Raw genomic sequence first — 22,467 nt, 5'->3', positions numbered from 1 at the left:
AACAGAAACTGGACTAGTTCGTATGTTATCAGAAATATCTCTTGCCATAGAGTCAGGTAAGTTAGCACTTATCTCACTCCTAGACATGAATGCAGGGTTTGACACGATTGATCATGACTTCCTCATTAAGAGATAAGAGGAAACATTTGGTTTGAAATCCGACATAAAAAAATAGCTGGCATCCTATCTATACAATCGCTTACAAGCCGTAAAGGTTGGAAATAAACTGTATAACTTCGCAACAATTTCTTTAGGAATACCCCAGGGATCTGTTTTGAGTCCACTTCTCTTCATTCTTTTTACAAATAATGTCGCCAAAATAATCGAGTCATTTGGTCTCTTATCTCACTGCTATGCTGACGATCAGAAAGTTTATTTTTACTGCACTCCAAACGAAATCAATAGTCTCAAAACCCGTATAGCTGATTGTATGGAAGCAAAAACTCGTTGGATGTCTTCAAACAAGCTTTAGCAGTATCCAGAGATTGAGTTTCTCTAGGCGGCCACAAACAAACGTCAATATATCCTAGACGATTCAGCTATTTGTATTTCGGTCAAAATCATTTCAAAAACAACAGTCTACCTTTTCGGTGTCAATCTAGAATCAGAATTTTTGCTTAGAAGTCGAATAAATAGGACTTTATGCCCCCGGTTTTTTTACCTAAGACAACTCAAGTCAGTCCAAAAAAACTTTCCTATAGAGGCAAAAAAACTACTCATCAACGCTGTGGTCTCACGTCTCGATTACTGCAACGGAATTTATGGCAGCCTTCCAAAATACCAAACCGACAAACTTCAATCCATGTTAATGCGGCGGCACGGCTGGTGACTGGAATCTATAAATATTCACACATTTCAGATCCCATTCTTAACCTTCACTGGCTCAGGTGCCCTGAAAGAATCCAATACAAATTGTGCTGGATGGTGCTTAAAGCCATCAATGAAATGGCCCCACCTCACACTGAGGCAGTCAACTCTTAGATCAGCAACATCATAAGCTACAGACTGATAGAACCTAAAGTATGGAGATCGTGCTTTTGGAGTATCTAGCCCTAAGGATTGGAATGAACTCTCTACGGAACTTAGATGCATAACAAGGCCAACAGAATTCAGGTCCAAACTAAACACTTACCTGTTCAGGCTCTCATACCATTAAACTAAATATACCTTATTTAATAATATTTTCTTCTAATTTAAATTCCTCTGGCAATTTGCCAAATATGTCCATTGATTCGTAAATTAACGACTTGTGTTAATGTCACAATTTTTCAAGTTTACCGACGTTCGAAAGGTAAATTTCTTCTTTTGAAAGGCAATGATCTTGGGACTTTTAACTTCACAAATTGTACAAAAATTATATTATCCCATAACTTTTTCCGGGTCTGCAATAGTAATATATATATTTCATGTGGTATAGTTATAGGTTGGAAAACAATATAATAACAATAGAAATTCGCCATTTTGAAAAATAGAATCACACTCCATCGTATTAATGAGAGTTGTGGACCGAATGCCAAATGGGTCCTACAATCTCTTTCAGTTTCCTGAAATATTTGATAATCGAAGCCTTTCCGTACCCGCTCGTACGTGTAAAGCCTTCACAATGATTATTTTCATTTATAAGACGTCTCAAATCACGTGTGCTGCACATACCTAGGGGTGGTTTTCCCTCAAGCGAGATGTTATTGTTTTGAACACTGATGTAGGTTAATGTTTACTGGCCGGATATCGGAATAGACCTTTGTTATCTATAAGGGTGGCCTATTTCATTCAACTGAGATAGAAGAAATCAAAATTAAGCGGAAAATTATTTTTTCTGGAATATATTCTGCGACGCAATTTTTTCTTTGTTATTGCTATTTTCACAGAGGAAAAATTAATATATTTTTAGGCATAAAATCTCTGGGTTTTGCCAATGTTCTGGTCTCATTAATTATACGCACTAGCATTATAGCTCAACGCTGCCATTTTTTTATAGCAATATCGTTTATATAATGAAGAACGAAGCTGTAATAGATGCATTTGTTTATAAATAAGACAATACGAAAAAATTTAAAAAAAAACCGAATCAAATTTGACAATACAAGAAAGACAAAACTTTCAAGTGTTCGAAGAAAAAATCTTCTTTGAAATCTACATAAAAAATATTTGGACAAAGTCCAGAAGTAATATTTGGTCATATTTATAAAAAATTAGATAATTAATTAAAACTGTTTATTTTGATAAACAAGTAGGTTTTGTTGTAAACAGTACGGAAAACGTTATTTTAAACTATACAGAGAATATTTGTAACTACCGATGAAACTTAAATAATTCTTGATCACCCCTTCCTAAGTCGAAAAAGCTACTCCTCATGAACATGTGTTACCTAATATATGACTTCTGAAAAAAATAATTCAATGGTAAATTTATTGTTATCAAGTGTAATTTTTGGTTTTTATTTTATATTTTCAATAATATTATTATTAAATTATCATTTTTTTAAATTATTTACAAACAAGTTCTGCTGTGTAATCATTATTACACGTGATAGCTATTTTTCCCTGTGAACGAATTAACAAACTGTATGCTTTTAAAGGGCGAAACAACTATTACGCGTAGTAATAATTATACAGCAGAACTTATTTATAAATAAGTAGTTTTTTGTAAAAAAATAGTACTCGATAATTAATCGGACATATAAAATATAAAATGGTAGAGTCTATAATATCCGCATACCTATCTAAATCATAAAGCTAAAATTGCATACTGAATTAAAATTTTAAGTACCTGAATGATACATAATATTAAACTAAACGTTCTTAAGTGCTTCCAAAGTTATAACTAAATCAAAAGCATTTAACGAATGCTTCGCCGATTAATCTCCAGAGCTTAAATATTCATTCATAGCAGCGAGGCCTACGTGTTGTCTCAATGGGAACCCTTTCATTGCCTTGGAGAAAACTGTATAACCCGATACACGTGCTCCTTGCGTGGCTTACATTATTCCCGTTATTCACCCCCCGGGAGATTTATCTCCACTAGGGGAGGAGAGCGGCTAGGGGAGCGAAAACAAAACCGTTTGTTCTCACACGTGAGCTGATTAACTGCCAAATAAATGGTATAATACGGATATTTTACGACCCTGATTAGGAATGGGTTTGATAACTTTTAATTCACGGTCTCAATTGGATGAAAAACAAAATAATAATTCAGGAACGTCTCTTTTTTAAAATTAATTTCAAGGGTTTACCCATCAATGTGATATATAATTAATGAAGAAGATAATACTAATAAATCTAATATAAACGTGAAATAGAACAAGAGTCAGAAAAATAAGAAGGTAACGGTCACAACTAGGAATCGAACCCAGGATCTTAATGCGGAAGGTTAAAGGAACTATAGCGCACGCCAAGTTCAGAAATGTGGTTTTAGAGTATCAGACCTTAAAACTTAGAATCGTCTGCACACGTGAACTGAATTTAGAGCAAAACTTAACTCATTTCCACGAATACTGAAAACTTTAGTAGTGATATCTGATACCTAAAATCAGGTTTTATATTTTAATTTTGAATTGTGAAATTGTCTATTTTGAGTAGTTAACGTTTTTTCTGGACGCTAGATAGCTTTTTCGGACGTGAGAGATATACGTGACTACCAAAAATCATTTATTTCAAAATAAATAAACATTGAAAAAACTGGAATACCGTTTAACATAACTTAAAATGAATGATGCATGTAATAATTTCTTTGATCCAAACACACTATACTATTAATAAATAATGAAGGCAACTTGCTTCACTAGCGCCTCCTATCGTCATGAGTAGTGCGCTTCGATTTCCTCTCATGTATTTGAACGGACTTGAAATTATATTCTTTATTTTATGTTAATAAATTATTTGAATTATGAAGAGGATTTTTTAAATTAGATTGATGATTAAAGGATATTTTTTAAATTCTTACTGTTTTTTTGCTCATACATTAAAAAAATATTACAGCAGCTAGTAACTCTGTCTTTGTGGTTAAGAAAGGTAATAAAATATTTATAAAAATGTCAGAAATTTGTCAAAAAGATTTCAATTAATTTAATAATATGAATTTTTAACAAAAAATTGAAATTTATTAACAGTACGTATCAATATGTTTAATGTCTTTGAATTTTTTTCCCCTTTCATTTAGTCTGGGCCTCTTCAAGACCCGCATTAATAAATCCTTTCCTCTAGCCGCTAAACCTTCCTTGCCCCACAAGGCTGCCCAATCGGCTGGTGACATAGCTCTCCTGCCTTTACAATGTGCAGACCGGGGCGCTCTTGTGAATTGTCACGAAAAAAATTCAAAAGGTGTTTTCAACATCAACATTGACGATGATTATAACATGAACTTCATAGAATGCTACATAGAACTAAAACAGCTTTGCTGAATTAACCTTAAAAAAATTAAAATTATATTTACACGTGTTTTACGAAATCAACAAGATTTTATTTTCTAGGATTTTACTAAATCCTTTCATCAACTATAACCTGTTAACCTTTTCTGGCATCTTAAAAAATGACTTAGAAGTGTTTTTGCTGTTTGTTCGTTAACTAAACCACGGAACCCATTATTATAAACATCTTTATATATTTTTTAATCAAAATAAGCGCAAAACACCGCCACCACATACTAAATAAATTTAATTTGCCGCCATTGAGAGGAATGTCTAAGTCAACATGCTACACTAGCTCCCTCTAGCGACTAGAGTTGTTGAAATTCCCACTATTTTACTGAACGTATCATTAATATTATAAGGTATTTGATTGATGTAATCCAACATAACATAATGTCCAATCTAAATAAAAACTGTAAAGAAAATTTTACATAAAAATTTACACATTAAACCTTGGATCTCACAGAATATTGTACTGTTAAATATCGCATTGTTAACATTATTATAATGTAAGCTATCAAGAATATGTGTCAATGCAAAATTAAATTGGAAGAAAAATTCATATTTAATCTCTAGAGCTCTGAAGACATAATTTTTCCGTTTCTTCTTTGCCTTTCCGATTTTCCCCTAAAGTACATAATATTATGTGTGATAAAAACTATGTCTCGGTCACCCCGATATTTGAAGTCCATCCTAATACAAGTTATGAGAAAAACGTATCGTTTAGCCATCTCATTTATCTTATTTACTGGTATTTCATTTTCAGGCTGTGGCGGCGGACTAAGGCGGATTTAAGGGTTAGTTGAGAGGGTGTGGGGCGTGGGTGGGATGGAAGAAACTGGGAGGGTTGAATAGTGAACCGTTTTTACTTAAGGCTGGATTATTGATGTGAATTGAGATAGATAGTTCCTCCAAATCCATGGATCTTGGTACAAATTATCTCTTTCTTTTGATGATTGATCTGCTTTTGTTGAACAAAAAATGTGGGCATTTTCTGATAATTAATATTACCAAATGTAAAATATCTCTTGGAAAGCATTAAAACACAGTAAAAAGTCTAAACTAACACAGTTTGCTTGCATCTAGAAGTTGAAATACTAGATTAAACACATTTTTTAAATTTACATCTTCAGATTTGTTTCTATTTGTAACAAATATTCGGTTTTAAATTATACTGATCTGAACCATGAACTATGAACCGACAACTAACTGTGATATCTACAGCTACAGGCATTATAAGAAAATTAGCCAAAGTAAAAAATCTGTGTGCTGAGGTATAAAATCTAGAAAACTGAGTTCAAGGTTTAAGAAATTGCAAATCATTTTGTGAGTGGGTTTTTCATTAGATAGAGCTATTTTCAGTTCGCAAAAATATTAGGAAAAACGAGTGTTGAGTATTATTGTTGCGGACGAAGACTTTTAGTAGCTATTATTTTTGTAGTATAGATCATACTGTAAAAATATTGACTTACTTTTTACTCATTAAGAATCAAATTATAAATTAGATTTCAACCCTAAAATTTCTGCCTAGGTTTTCTTTTTCTTCTTTTTGTTTGACTTCTCTGTCATGGAAATATCTAAATGCGACATTAACCGGCTTGTTCATAAATCATTTCCAACACTAAGCGACATGGATCCAGTCAAGGAAACTTGGAACTTATGCGGCAGTGTAATAGAGGTCATTGTTTCATTATTGAATCAGGCCCAGAAAAGGGGTTCATGAAGGGTGAAGGGCAGCACGACGTCGCAGAAGATTGTAAGTTACTATCGAATCTTTTTTCCTTCGTCCTTCTTTGAAGAAGAACTTATTTCTGGGAAATAATACTTTCTCTAGTCACAGAGACATTTTTTCCACGTTCTACGTTCAGTTTTTTTTTGCAAAAATGCGTGGTGCTCATTCCAAAAATAATTAAACACCGTAACTGTGAAATAGAGATCTGTTTTGTGAAGCAACTGTGATGCAACTGTGATGTGATGCAACTGTGATATGTGATGTTTCGCTATAGAAATTAGCGAAACTTTTTTCTAGAATTTCGACCAATATATTTTTTTATGCAGCTTGCAAATGCTATATCAATTTACATTAAAAAGAAGTACGCTTTACGATTTTTTTTGCGTTAAAGACCTTCGGCAAGACTTGGACGAACCTCATCACATGAACTCGGGCAACCCTGCTAAGTAACAAAATGTAGCAAAACAATTGGGGTGACCTATGGCAGAGGTGTTGGTTTTCCAATAAATGGTTCTCAGGGCGACGGTACCAATACCCACCTCCAAAATACAATCTATTATTTGCAATGCATCGAAATTTGTCTCACTATTTTCTGATAAATTACATTTGAAATAGCATTCGAATTTAGCTCGCGCCCATGTATTTTTTAGCGCCTCTCCTCAAGGGTTAGCAACTCAATACGTTTATTATTTTAGTTTAATCGCAATACTAAATTCCTCACTGCAACTTGCCAATACTCGAATCCCGCCGTATTGACACAATCTTTACTGCAAAATGTTACAATGCGGTCAAGATAGAAATCTATCTCAGTGAAGCGAAAATTCCCTTCTTTGAAATCTTCCTTTTACATCAGATTTACTTTGATCAATTGCAATCTTATTTCCAAAAAGCCATTTTTAAAATAACATTCCACTCTGCTCGGTCAAAATTAGATCTTCAAAACGTATAAAACAAGCCAATACTTTCCAGTCGATGATATTTTGTTGATGTTGAAATCTTTTCCGATTTATTTAAGCAACTTCAAAGAAAGTTAAACAGCTTCTTTAAAAATTGAGGCAAAACATCGTTTTTTAGATTATGAAGAATATTTACTTCAGGAAAACTAGGTGAACTGAAGCGAGAAATAATCTTCAAGAGGGTAGTGAGAGAGCATAGCGAGTTTTGAAGTTAAGGCGATGCCATACGTAGTAATGCAAAATCATGTGTTTTTGGTTTGAAAATTTGGTCGCCTAGAAATGTTTCAGATGCTTTAATTAAATAATGCGAGTAGAATACATCTTGGCCTTTGAAATAATCGAGTATTTTTTAGATAAGTCTTTTTATAAGCCCAGAAAAAAATAATGTAAAGGCCTATGAAAACTGATTTAAAGGTCAAAATCTCCTACTTACAAACCTACGAACGATAATGTGGCAAATTAAGTTATTTATAAAATGATCGAAAAAATTTTTAATATTTATGCCTGAACATAATAATACAAAATAAAATAAAAGGTACTTTTTTGCCACGTTTTTTTCTTGCATAAATCAAAACATGGTGTTAAGCGGGAATTTATTTTTTTTTATTTTTTTTTTTTTATAGTGAATACTTCACAAGAGTCCCAACTGCTCCCGTCTGGAGCCAGTGAGACTATGGCATCCCCAATTGGGGGATGTTGTGAGGCTGAAGGTAAGTGGGGAAGGGAAAGAGGAAGGTGGAGAAGTACCTGGCTATTCAGATCTAGTCACTAAACACGGCTAAAGCCATTTGGAGCAACGTTTCAATTCTGAATGGTGGTCTTACACCAGGGCGATACTGGTAGTATCTTCCACTCTGGAACGTGCCGCAAATATACTATATATTATTTTAATTAATTAATTGTGAAATAACACAAATTAATCAAATAAAATTTATTTGCGCACGCCGGGTTCGAACCCGCGAATTTAAACCTTATCGCCATCTACGTAAGGGTTGTTATTGATAGCGGCTCAATTTAAAATATTACACGACGTAGTGCATCGCCTTAACGATAAAACTATTAATTCGTTACTAATAACTATACAGCTTAGTTCTAGTTATAAACTCTATTTTTATATGAACACTTTGAAAACATTACTTGTCCCTTTTATAACAGGTATATATGGAAAAACGTTCTGTACCGAAAATATAGGTTTAAAAATCTATCCACGTTTCAATACGTTCAAAGTTTGAAAAGTATTGAATTTGAAAGTTTGTTTATTGACTATCATACATCATCTCGATGAGTGAAACAATCTGTAAAAATGGTATAAAATAATATCAAAAATATATTTATGAATTAAGCAATGACAAATTATAACGAATACATTGTGAAATCAAAGCCCTATATAAAATAGCACGGTTTGGATGAGTCCATGATTTAAGTTTTTTTATGTCATCTTATCAATAAAAGATATAACTAAATAGTTTATTTGCATAAATACTGAAATAAATCACTTCGAAGAGCATAAACAAATTCGAGGCTTGAGCCTTAAGTTGAAGTCTCAGCATTCTGTGTATGGAGAATGAATTCGAAATGAAATATTGCAGTGATATAAAATTATTTACTAAAATTGATATGAGCTGCTTCAGAAAAAACAACCAATTTTCGTATCGAAAATGAGAACAACAAATTATTATAAGCAATAATCATTAGCCTGAAATCTAATATAAATTGAAAAATTCTTCCGAGAAATAATAAATGCCGCCGACGAGAATCGAACCCGGACCTTCTGATTGCTGGCCAGTTGCACGGAACCACTGTGCTACGTCGGTTTTTAACCGCCAAATAATTCAATAAATACTATTATTTCAATTAACAAATATTTTTTGATTTTTTTTCACCTGAAAACAACGAACTTTATGTTTGTAAGGAAAGGTATTGTTATTGTATTTCTCACTAGGTGGCGTCGAGATATATTATATTTTAATTTAATGGTGAAATATTTTGACTTTAATTAATTATTAATATTTTTTATAAAAGGTAAGCTTATGTATAGCATAAAGTTTTATGCATAGCATAAAGGATAACAACTAATTATAAGCAATAATTAGTCATCCGGAATACTTTGTTTAAATCGAAAACATTCTCCTTTTATTTTACCAAAAACACATTGAAGTATTCATGCTTTTCTTTATATTTATCCTTGATTTACTAAAAAATAAAAAAACCTTGCGATCTTACTGCATACATAAATATATTATAAACTAAAGCCATTTAGGTGAAATGTATTTAGTTATCAAGTCAAAAGTTTGTCAAATAATTTCGTACATAAATATTTATGTGTTTTGAAAGTTCCAAAATCTTGTTTGCTGACTTCAGTTCCCCGCTATATAACATTGTTTTCAAGTCGATTTGGAGTTGGGAGCCATATAGCATTGGAGTTGTGGAGATTTAGGATCTGGGGTTCAGCCCTGACTTTTGACTTGAAAGTTTTACACAGGGTATAAAAAATAATTACGGATTCAGATAGTAGAATTTTCGAGGTTATTGCGATGAGGAAATTTAGCTGTTTTCTTTTATTTTTTTTGGAAAAAAGTGTCCTTGTGACGGAAAATTATAACGTATATTTCTATAGCTTGAAACACGAAATTTTTCAGGCGGCCAACGGCGGATCAATTGTCATATTTTTGTTATAGGTATCTATGAACTCGCATTTGCAACGCAATCGAATGCAAAGAAAAAAAGTAAATAGAACTTATAAGTGCATTAACTTACTAATGCGCAGTTTTGCAGACGATTTTCTCGACTTCGAAGGACCATTAATTTTGTATACAGTTAAAACTCTCTTCTCAGATCGATCGTTATAACGTAGCGTATAAAAAGAGAACGTTACCCGAATTTATAATATATACGTGTATATGTGTATTTTTATATATTTTTTAGAGTAGCTATCGAACAAGAACCTCAACTACTCCAAACTCCTGAAATCAGTGAAACATTGGCGTCCCCAAATGTGGTTGCTGTGAGGCTGAAGGTAGTGGGACGAGGAAAAGATATGGGAGAGAAGGATGCGTTGAAGCCCCTGTCTATTTAGATGTGGTCACCAAACACGACTAAATCCATTTCAAGCAATATTTGAAATCTGAATAGTGAATATTACTGTTTTTTCTATTTAATCAATATGCGGAATATCGGAAATTACTATTTTAAATTATTTACTCAACCGTAATGAATATAACTGAAAGCATTTGAAAACAAAACCTAAGCTAATTTTAAGCATATCAACTTTTAATTTAGAAAATTGGAACCATAAATCATATCAGACGTGTGAAACCACATTATTTTATTTATCAATAATAATTTATTTAAAATGTGTATTTCTTTTGTTGAAACGTATGATAGATGCTTATGCTTTAATAAGGTGAATATTATTTATTTAGACAGTGTGCGTGGTTTCACTGAACTAGATCCATTGGTCATACATTAGTGGACCGTCCATTTCCCCTCCTATTTCATTCGCACATTAATATTCTTTAAAAGGCTATCCTTTTCGTAAGCTAGAATATTGTTCAATTAATATGAATATAACAGGTTTTATAGATTTAATAATAAAAATATTTCAGTAAAATGTTTCTTCTTAATAATATGGTGTCTTGAATAATAAACAATAGTTGACGCATGTTTAGTATTGAAACAGTTTGGCATAATACCTAACATCATTTCGCACCATAAACTATCATACCTACTATCCATTTCCTTCGTTAAATCAACATTACTCACATTGTAAAGAAGAAGATGATTCTGATGCATTATAAATTGTCACAAGTCAGTACATTATTCGCATTTTGTGGCAAGCAGTTGCATGCGTTGTGTCGTCGTGAATGGGATTCATATATTCACATTCTTTGTGCTCTTTTTTGCAAATCATCATCTTGTTTTGCAGTAAATTTTCACCCTGTGTACAGTGCCAGTTTGTCGAGAGCCATACTGCAGGGATTTATGGGAATTCAAGGTAAGCTGTTTCCATCATTCCAAATTTCCCGTGATTTTCAAATCAAATTGAATGTGCTTTATATTTTCGCATCCTTGTTGATTTGGTTTACAGTCCATTCCGTGTAATATAATACGGTACGTATGGAAATTTGCTGGCGCAACCTCAAAATTGCCTGAATTTATTGGGTGACTACCTAACTAACTATTTACTAAGAGGAGTCAAACAGTAGTTTCACTTTGTACTCTGGAAATGGCTAAGGTTGTGGCTTCACTAAGGTAACAACTGCGTCAAATTAAAAGTGCTTACCCACAACGCCAGCGCCGTGAAATCATTGATAGTCTGCTAATTCGTTCGAAGTTTCAAGCAATATCTCGATGTTGAATGTTATCCTTTCACTAGAAGAATCGGGTGTAATTATGATAATATTCACGATTTTTATTTTATAATGTTGAGTTGATTTAAGGCTGTTGATGTGTTCTCTTTTTAAATTATTTTACTTGGTTTTTCGGGAATAGGAAGTAGAAATTAACCCACTTCCCGACATCCGATCGAGCTGAAACTCGGCAGATAAAGTCGTTGTCAATAATTGAAAATAGATGTATTATTATTTTTATAAGCAATAATTATTAGCCTGAAACACCCATCCACATTGGAAAATCTCCTGATAAAAGATACATGACGCCAACGGGACTTGAAGCCGTGTCCTTTCGATTTCCGGTCGATGTATTATGGTAAAAAAAGTAAGTTTTTTTTAAAAATTTAATTCAAATGACGGCGTCGAGTGATTTTGCAATTATTAAAGCACTTTTATTAGTTCATTATGACTGAAGTCAATAAAGGTGTCCGTAAAAACATCGGGATCGAGAGTTTAATTGAATTTTATTGAGAAATGCATTTTTTAATGCCAATTTACTGTGATTGAATACTCTATAGCGCCGTGACAAAAAATATGGAATTAAATAAAAACTAATGCTTTTCACGACTAACTAAAGTTTTAATTTAATTTCATATATTTTGTGAAACGTTCAAGTGACGAAAATGTTGAAAATTTAACCTGCTGAAGGTAATCTTGTATTAATATTAATTAACCAGTATTAACAGGGCACGATCTCGAGCAGTTACGTATCTGTTTTCGACCAGAGTCCTTTGAATTGCGGAGTCAACCGAAAACTTTCCGTTACGGTAGCAATTAAAAGTTTAAGTTTCTACCTGTTTAGAGGATTCCTACTTTGACCCGAGTAGAGCCTTCCGAGGGATGTATAGAACCTCTGCCTACCTCACCACCCTCTCCTTTAGGCCACCTGCCAATCCCGTGTACTCGTACTTGCTTCTTAACAACTTTTCGGGGTGGAGTGAGGAGTAATTATTAAATTTAGTTCCTCATGGGAGAGAGAATTTTTTTTAAATTATTGTTTTTGAAGTTATGAGGTAGGAAGATCGAAAAATTATTTTTCCCTGGATTTCTACTACTGATACCCTCTACGCAATTTAAATTGACCTATTTGAATAATCACCGTATTTAAAAAAAAAGTGGGTGTGTCAAGCCTACGCAAGACAGAAGTGAAACTTCTAGTATTCCTCTCTCTCTATTTTCATTTCATCATCTCTATTTTCTCTCTTAGGTTAGTTTGAAAATTAGAGGTTAAATAATTCAACGACGAAGCATGGATTTGCTTTTTCTAATATTTTCTTATAGATGAATGACGTTCGATTAATGTATAGTTCCAAAAATTTTCAATTTATTCACAAGTATACAATATTACATAAATAACAATATTACAATTAAAAATTACAAAGAAATTACAATGACAATGATGTGTTCATCACCTCTATCTCGTCACTACTCATTTTTAACACTGAAATTCTGTACCAAACCGTATGAACCACAATCAATTACGTATTTCACTCGTATTACACTCACGACGCAGTATACTAACCAAGCAGCTGATGCTTGGCGTGGCGCAGTTCGCTGGTGTCTGAGAGAGAGGAAAGAAGAGAAGAGAGAGAACGTTCGTGAGCGGCTCCCCCACCTCAACAAGCGCATATGGTGAGAGAGGGACAGTGAACGGTGAGCGGTGGTGGGGGTACCCGCATTTTCGTGTCGATCCTGACTCGGTTTTACTCCGTCCCCGAAAATCCATTACGCGCCTAAAGAAGTTTCACTTCAAAAATATTTTTTTAGACTTCTTTGTAAACATTTTGAGATTCATTTACTTATAGTACTTGCTTACATTTAAATATTCACTGCACTTATTAAAGCACAAAAAAATGTACCCATCATATTATTATTAATTACTTATAAGTAACTACAATAATGTACTGTACACACTTCTTCTAGACACGATCTAAAGCTCCCACGTAAGAGTAGTATTAAAACCTCATAATATGTAGAAATGCAATGTAAATACTATTTTAAATGTAATTATCTTATAACTTTTATATATATATATATATTTTATAAAAATCTAATAAACTACTACTTATAAACGTAGGAAGCCTTAAAAGATGCCATCATGCTATACCAACAAGCGATGCCATCCTCTAAGAAAATATCTATTTGCAAGGTGACCTCATTTGGATGCGGAAGACTTGTACAATTTATTTATTTATTGATAAACTATTTACTAATAACCTGACACTATTTGAAAATCTCCTACTACGGCCACTTTAAGCGGAAAATGTTGCTTGTGTTGTGATTGAGGACTTAGCCAGCCGAGGAATTGAACACACTACGTCTGGGTGTTATCCAAAAGCGATTTAAACTCAACCACCGACGGGTGGCTGAGTTGACATCGCGCTGACATCGCGTTGACATCGCGTTGACATCGCACATTCCCGCTTGACCAGATTTGAATAGCCTAACAACTAGGATTGACTAACTAACCTACCTCTTCTCCTATCTCTTTCCTCTGTTTACTTCGTTCAGCCGCATAACATATCCAGTTAGAGATACCTACCATAGTCTTACTGGATCTGGGTAGCTGAGGATTTTGTGCGGTATTCACATAAAAAAGAATAAAGAAAAATTACTAATAACACAAAAATTTATTGTTACGTGTAGAAAAACAAAATGTTTCCAAGGGATTGCTGAAATAACCTTTAAAAGAGTAACTGTTTGAAACGGTGCATGAATTTGAATGAAGCAAGGAGCATGTGACAAGACAGAATGATGTAGCAGTCCATCATATCTGCTTATACCTCTGGTAAAATTGAGTGATTTTTCGTTAGTTAGTAGGTACATAACACAGAAATAAATATTGGAAATCCATGAAAAAAATCGTTTAAGTGATGCTTCATTTGCGATTTTCTTGCGCTGTTTAGCTTATATCATGGAATTGAGTTTTAGAAACCACAAAACCTTTGCAGCAAAATGATAACTAGTGTGGAGGGCCGTAAAGAGCAACTAAACACACTATTTCTGCAGATGTTTAAGTATTACAAATAAGGTTATTTTTATATAAAATTTACGAAATAGGAAAGTGAATAGAAAGAGGTAATGAAAATAAGATAAAACAAAATCCTCAATGGAAAAAATGTTTATTAAAATAAAAATATTTTTATCGTTTCGCCGTATTTCAAATTTCATCGAAAGAGAACGCCTCGAGATTTGTACTTTACACAGGGCGGAAAGAAAAATAAAATATATAACATAAGTACCCAAAATAGAATCTTCGGAAGATTTCCATTTTTAATTCCCCGGGCGCTCAAAGTTGGACCGTGGAGGGGAACAAATCTAAAAGAGCTTTCAAACTTCTCAACACACTATCAACGCGAAGTGGGTGGTGTGTTCGAATGCAAAAACAGAAGGAATAAACAATATTAAAGGAAACAAATCACTAAAAATTTTGATTTCTCGAATGTTGTTTGAAATTGGCTGCGATCAAATTATTTATTATGACAATAAATCATTATAGAAAATTTAAACACATATTATATGTTAAAGGTACAATTTATTCAATAATATGTAAATCCCCATTTACCCCAAGAGGTTAGGAAGAAAATGATTAGACGGTCAAGAATAGCCAATACCATTTTTAACCTTGATTATTTAATCAATGAGTGTTACATTTAAAAAAAGGATGTATGATTAATTAATACAGATATTTATGTTTTTCTTATATCGAATAATAAAAAAACCGTATCATATTTCGACAGATCTAGAACACTCCGTATTTTCCACTAGCCTTGATGTAAAAGTTAAGTATTTATAGATATTGTGTAAAAGTGTTCGATTAGCTGTCGGGCGGATAGATTTCGTTACTCACAGCGGGTAATGGTAGATCGGTTCCATGATAACTCGACACAGTGACAATTCAACACAGTGACAATTATATCACTTTAAAAAGTGATTTAAAGTCATTAGAAACGATGAAAAAAAATTAAACCTAACCTACTTAACCCAGTTAATAAAGTTTTTGTTTCATCACTTTCCATGACTTTATATAACTTTTTAAATATGTAGTGAATTATCATTTTGATGATTTATCCAGTCACCGGGTAGAACATCTGTAATATCTTAGGGAATGTTACGGCTTTCTTAAGTTTGCGGTGCAACCAAATGATAAAATTCTTCAATATCTTTCAAAGATTGATGACTCAATAGTACGATACAATAGCTAGATTAATTATGTACATACAATCGTACCCCAAAGACTTGAATCGCTGAACAGATTAAAATAAAGCTGATGTAGGAACAAACCCAGCTTGAAAATTATCCCGATGGAACATACTCCAAAGAAATCCAAATACATCCAAAGAAATAATAGTATGTATTAATATTTATGAATGGTAAACAAGAAAAGGTTTTATGCAAAGCACAAAGGATAGCAAATTATTATAAGCAATAATTATTAGCCTGAAACACAAATATAACTTGAAAACATCTTACGAGAAAAAAATAAATTCCCGTCGGTGGCACTTATATTTTCTAGGAAGGATTTTCAATTTATATTTGTGTTTCAGGCTAACAATTATCGCTTATAATATTTTTTTTGATATATGTATGTTCATGAAATGTACTCACGTCTTACTCGAACCATGGGTCTTTTGAATGCTGTCCGGAGGTGTGGTAAGGTCATCACTAGCTCTATGTGGGGTGGCGGGGGCAACTAGTGAAACAAAATATAAAACACTTTGATAAAACACTTCAGACGACAAAGATAATTGGTTTTAAATTCCACACACATGCCTACAATTTACAAAGAAGGAAGTTTATTTACCAAAATACTGAATAAACAAGAAAGGCAAACATTCGCGGGGTACGAATAATATTTAAAAAATTTATACGACCACTACAGTAAGAGAAAAATGTTGCTTGTGTTGTAATAGAAGGCTTAGTCAGCCGAGGAATTGAACGCTCCACGCCTGGGTGGGAACGCGATGCCAACTCAGCCAGTGACCGGTCGATATCTATTTACATAAAGACGAGCGTCTGTGGCGGGCGGCGTGGATTTGATTTTTGTACAAATCTTACTGTATTTTGCCACAATGATTGGTATGAGTTAGTAGACTGAATGACCAGTTCACAAAACACTCGCCTTTCTTGACACCATTTAAAAGAGTTCAATAAAAGCAATACAAAAAATGACTATCTGTAGAAAAAGATCACGGAGCATTGGTTTGCGTGGATCTTATTAATATGAAAGGTAGAAAAGAAATCAAACAACTTATTAATATGTAAGGTAGAAAAGAAATCAAACAACTTATTAATATGTAAGGTAGAAAAGAAATCAAACAACTTATTAATATGTAAGGTAGAAAAGAAATCAAACATCTTACAGTTTTTGAAATTGCAGTCATCCAGTCCCTGAGCAGCATTGTAATGAAAGAAGAAAAAAACATGTTAGATATTTGTAGACACATAGAACAAAGGAAACGTTGGGCATATTAATTTATTTCTTCGATAAACTTGAAAATTTAATATTTTAGAAGAGCAAAACATAGTATTAATATTATAACCACTATCGATGTCGAAATATTTGCTGTTACCTGTTGGACTTCGGTATTTTAAACTGCGACTTATCAATCATCAATTAATCAATATAAATAAAAATGTTCGTTTGTTCAAAATCTTAAGTCTCCGAAAGTCCTTAATTGATTGTTTTGAAATTTTTGACACAAAGTTGCTGTCAAATATGCGTGTGTTTTTTTAATATATATATATATATATATATAATTTTTATTTTTTTAATATATATATACTAAAATTATGACAAGAAAAAAATGATTTAAAAAAACAGTTCCATCTGTTGGACGTAAAAGCAACATGCACTATTGTTTCTCTATCTGCACAGATAGACTGAGCCGTAGCAACGCGTGGTGGGGTACGGTTAGTAAAAATATTTTTTTAGTTATTTTTAATTTACGTATTCATTTAGTATTTCCTAAATCATAATAATTTTCATTTATGTTCCTTATTATTAGACATAAAAAAATTTCTTTCGTTTTACGCCTTTCTCACTCTGGTGGAAATTTTAATATTACGGTTCATTCTCCCGCTTTATTGGTCAATAAAATTGGTTTTATGACGTAGCGAGATATGCCAGCTTAATTATTATGTATAGTGTAATTTACTTTATTACGTCTAAGAAATCTAAGCCGAGTGTTTCACTTTAAGAATTGTAATATTAACCTTTAAATAATTATGACGAGGAATATTTCACATTTCAAACGAAGCTTTGTTGATAAAAGGAAATACGGTTAACGGGAGAACACAGAAAGGCAAATTAATAAATAACGGTACCTACTTCAAACAATCAACTTAATTTTAAATTTAAAAAAAAATTTTCTCAATGGAAGAAATTCATCTAAGCGAATAGATTCGAAGTGGGTGAAAAAGTTAACTTGTATGTTTAAAAAATAGGAATTATATTTGACAAAAAACTAACGTTCAACCAACACATTGAATACATTGTAAGTAAATCAAATAAATTACTTGGTTTTATTGTAAGATCAACTAAACTATTCAAGAATTCTAAAAGCCTAATAATTCTATTCAATTCGTTAATCCGCATTGTTCTTGAGTATGGGTCAACAGTCTGGAATCCACATTATATCACACAGGTATCTAGACTTGAATCTGTCTAAAGAAAATTTACACATATTTTGTCTTATCGATCAGGTGTCTACCATCTACTAGACGGTTACGAACAAAGACTTACATATTTCAAATGAGAGAGTCTAGTTAAAAGACAAAACATAAATGACCTCTTAATACTTTACAAAATTGTGAATAATCAAGTAGATAGTAACATAGTCCATCAAATCAAGTTAAACGCCAGGCCCAAATTCACTAGAAACCATAACATATTTTGGACCGAAATTTTTACCAATAACACTGGTTACTTTAATCCTATGTCGAGAATGTCTCGATCATACAACGATATTGCTAAAACACATGCTTGCATATATATTTTCGTAAATAATATAACTTGTTTCAAGAGATATCTCCACGATTTCTGTGCCTAAAAAAAAACAAATATTTTTTTATTGTTTCGATTTTTGATATTTTGATATTTTCTATTATATACCTAATTTAAACATATTTTTAAAAATATTATGTCTTGTAATTTTTAGCTTTGTATAAAAAAATACTGATATTTTTGTGATAGTGAATTACACATTAGTCTTGGGACATTTATATTTGTATTTAAATTTATTTTATACTGACCACAAGAATGTACTTTAAATGTCCTGTTTGTGTCTCAATAAAAAAGAACATAAATAACATTGTTTTAGCGCCTCACGTATAAAAATAAAAATTGCTAATTTATTAAGAAACTCTTAAAATTATTGGTATTTTTATAAAACCGCATTGCAGGCCTTGTGAATGAATTAACAAGTTTACTGATAACATCCCAAAACTCCAGAAATAGACTTCATCAATGTATTGATACTAAAGGCTGCCATCTTGCTGAAATGGTTTTCAAAACAAAAAATGCGATTATGTACTGATCATAGTAAAAAAGACTCTTAATTTTTAAAATTTATTTTATACCTCCTGAAAAACATCTGCCCCACCCTGTATTATCAGGAACTAATTAATTTTATCCATAATCCATTGTAATGAACCTACAGCATAATAATTATAATGGGCGAATGTACGACGTCATCAATCTCTTAAAGACGTCATCAACTTTAAATACGACGCGTGTCTATATTTATTGACGTCGCGTATGTATTAATTTCTTATTAGGGAAAATAATAGAAGTCTTCCTCTTTCGCAATACTCTTCTCCTCACTCCCTTCAGCATCACATTATTTAAAGATCCAATGGTTACTTTTAAATGTAATTCTTTTATGCTAAGATAAAAAAATAGACAGCTGGTGTCATAAATATAAAAGATTTAAAATCAAACAACTATACTTAGTAATATTTAATTATTGAAGACAATACTAGCGATTCGACGAAAAATCAGAAAAAAGATTCGGTCACATCTAGGACTCGAACCCAGAACCCTTGCCTTGCCGGGGCACCGCTCTACCAACAGAACTAATGGGACCCTATCTCCTTTGGTCATATTTAACTGTATCATACTTCGAATAAGAACTACTAACATTCAAGGGTCCTGGGTTCGAGTCCTAGACATGACCGTATCTTTTTCTGAGTTTTCTGTTTCAGATTTTCGTTTAGGAATCGCTAGTATTGTCTTCAATAATCAAATATTACAATTTGAGGTTTTACTCACTAAGTTATTCCAAAAAATAAATAACTGTACTTTGAATTCGTACGAAGCCATCTGAAGTGTGAGTGTCTCCATTTTACGAGGAACATAATTAACAAAAATGCATCGATTCATTTATCATATTTAAATATTTTGTATATATACGTAATGCCGACACTATTTTATTGTTAAGCACATCATTTATTTATTGGCCAATTTGTATAGCGCCGTTTTTGTGAGATGTTTTACATTTGATGCAGGTATGACAAAAAAATATAAATATTACAAAAATAAATTAAAATGAAGTTAAATAAAGTGAAGTACAGGAACAGGTGATGAAATACAGAAACAGGTCACACAGAGATGGAGACTCTGCAGCAAGAACCCTAGGTACTAGGTAGTGAGGAAACTGAACCAGCTGCTGCAGCGAGAGAGTGCACCGCGTTTACCAACAGTGCCAGCACGAGGTTCGTCATCCATCCAGGTATGTGTCTGCTGCTTATTAAGCGCTGACACAGTATCCTTACATAGATAACAGACGTTTGCAGCACCGCTGTGACGTTCGGCAAGTCCATCATTCATCTCCATATAATCTTGTTCCTGGTGATTGTGTTAGTGGTGCAATTAAAGGCGACGGTCGGGATAATAAATTACCCTGGGTACTTGTTAGGGCCTCCAGAGTTTCCAATAATTCCGTTAAAAACATCTGGCGTCCCTACAGTTACCGATTCTCGTCCCATTTTAACTTCAATTTCGGATATTTTTTAGCACAATTTTCGGTTATTCAATTTTAACACACTGCACTCTAATCACATTACTGTAAAGTTCTGATCCCTAATTGGCAAGTTAATTTAAAATGTTGATTGACTGATTTTAAAAATAATTTCAATGGGATGTTGGCTCATTTCCTTTGAAAATACTAAAAAGAACACAAAACTGTTGGAGGACGGCATGACGCGTCCGGCTGCCACGAAGGGCGCTACAATAGTGTATTTGTATAATTGATGTCGTCCATGGTCGAGGAGTTATGTTATCGACTAATAATCCGGAGGTTGCATGTTCAAATCCCGTCGTGCGCAAGTAAATTTTATTTGATAAATATATATAAATCATAATTTACACATTTAAATAAAATAAAGTATATTTGCGACATATCCCAGAGTGAAAGACACTCTCAGTATCGTCCTGATGTAAGAACAACAGTCAGAATTGAAACGTTGCTTGAAATGGCTCTGGCCGTATTTAGTGACCAGATCTTAATAGCCAGATACTTTTCCACTTTCTTCTTCCCCACCTCCTTCCACTTTCTACTACTTTCGGCTTTACAACATATCCCAATATGGGGATGGCATATTCTCACTGGCTCCAGGCGGATGGAAGCAGTTGGGACTCTTGCGCGGTATTTACACAAAAAACAAGATTTTTTTTCTCGGTTAAATAAATTGCGCATGTTTATACCAACCAAATCGCAAACTGCTGATTTCTCTAAAATAAATTAAATAAATGTACACTTCTAGCAGTCGGAATTGGGATCAGTTTCCACAAGATTACTTATTTGTTTATATTTCCTCAAGCTTAGCAGTCTTCTTACACAAGTCATATTATTTATTTTTTAAAGATATGCATCTATTTCCAGACTTCCATTTCCACTTTACATTTGGATTGAAATAACAAACACGGCGGATTGGGAAGTGATTGGATTATTTCATTAATTTTATGTCTCATCGTAGTTTTGTTTTCAAGCCCATATTCATTCCCAAATTGGAAATGTTTGAAAACAATATCAACATTAATAAGTTTTTGATGAATGACATTAGACTTTAGACGAACTATCCCTCCGAGATTTCAATAATTATTCCGCTCCAACAAATCCATTTCTAAAAGCACCACATTTTGGATAGTGGTTGGTATAAGCTTAATGAAAAGAGCAAAATAATATTTTAATACAATATGTGTCACAACTCTTTTTAAAGCATTTTTGTTTGAATAATGAGAATTAAATTATCGAAGAAAACACTTTGTGGCTTGACATTATAAAAATAAAAAAGTTCTTTGTTTAAAACCACATTATTTGGCATCCCCAATTTGGGTATGTTGTGAGGCTGAAGGTAGTATGAATGGTAAGGAGATGGAGAAGAGGAAGGTGGGGAGTACCTGGCTATTCAGATCTGGTCACCAAACACGGCCAAAGCCATTTCAAGCCACGTTTCTATTCTGAGTGGTGTTCTTAATCAGGGCGATACTGAGAGTATCATCCGCTACGGAACGTGCTTCAAGTATACTTTATATTATTTTAAATGTACAAATTGTGAACAAAACACAAATTCATTACATTAAATAAACTTTAGCCCTCTTGGATTTGAACCCGTAACTTGTGGATTGATAGTCGAGTGCCTTACCCCTCGACCACGGTGAGTCATTATGAGTTTTTACTTTACTTAACGGTAAGCAGAAATTACAGAATGCCACACGTCTTGAAATACAAGTTAGCATATAGTTATATTATTATTTGTATTTTTTCTTTTAAATTATGATTAGCCCCTGGCTATAGTGGTTAAAAATATGAGAATAAGCGGAAAATATTGCTTGTGGAATGATAACGGACCAGCTAGGAGAAGAATTTAACCCACAAAACCAGGATAGGAACCATACACATTTGTCCACTCAGCCAATAACCAAATAACATTACAAAAAATATGTTTATAAAGACTTTGAATTAAAACCATGTTGTATCC

General features: G+C 32.9%; 2 protein-coding genes across 2 annotated transcripts in view; one reads left to right on the top strand and one right to left on the bottom strand.

Moving 5' to 3' along the window:
• LOC149416909 (uncharacterized) overlaps positions 1-22,467 on the bottom strand; it is a 178,581-nt gene that overhangs the window by 56,205 nt on the left and 99,909 nt on the right. Inside the window, exons 6-7 of the mRNA XM_089641044.1 lie at positions 16,848-16,875; positions 16,093-16,177 (exon numbers count right to left, since the gene is read on the bottom strand). Coding sequence (XP_089497170.1) covers positions 16,093-16,177; positions 16,848-16,875 — 113 coding nt within the window. The remainder of the gene's footprint in view (positions 1-16,092; positions 16,178-16,847; positions 16,876-22,467) is intronic.
• LOC149416907 (neurexin 1-like) overlaps positions 11,006-22,467 on the top strand; it is a 460,023-nt gene continuing 448,561 nt past the window's right edge. The window contains exon 1 of the mRNA XM_089641346.1: positions 11,006-11,087. The gene's annotated coding sequence lies outside the window, so the exon portion shown is untranslated. The remainder of the gene's footprint in view (positions 11,088-22,467) is intronic.

Source organism: Hesperophylax consimilis, chromosome 16 (genome assembly GCF_061612785.1).
Source record: "Hesperophylax consimilis isolate HC1 chromosome 16, BYU_Hcon_1.0, whole genome shotgun sequence".
Classification (NCBI taxonomy): domain Eukaryota; kingdom Metazoa; phylum Arthropoda; class Insecta; order Trichoptera; family Limnephilidae; genus Hesperophylax; species Hesperophylax consimilis.
The sequence above is the reverse complement of the archived record's forward strand: the minus strand, read 5'-3'. Positions and strand labels throughout refer to the sequence as shown.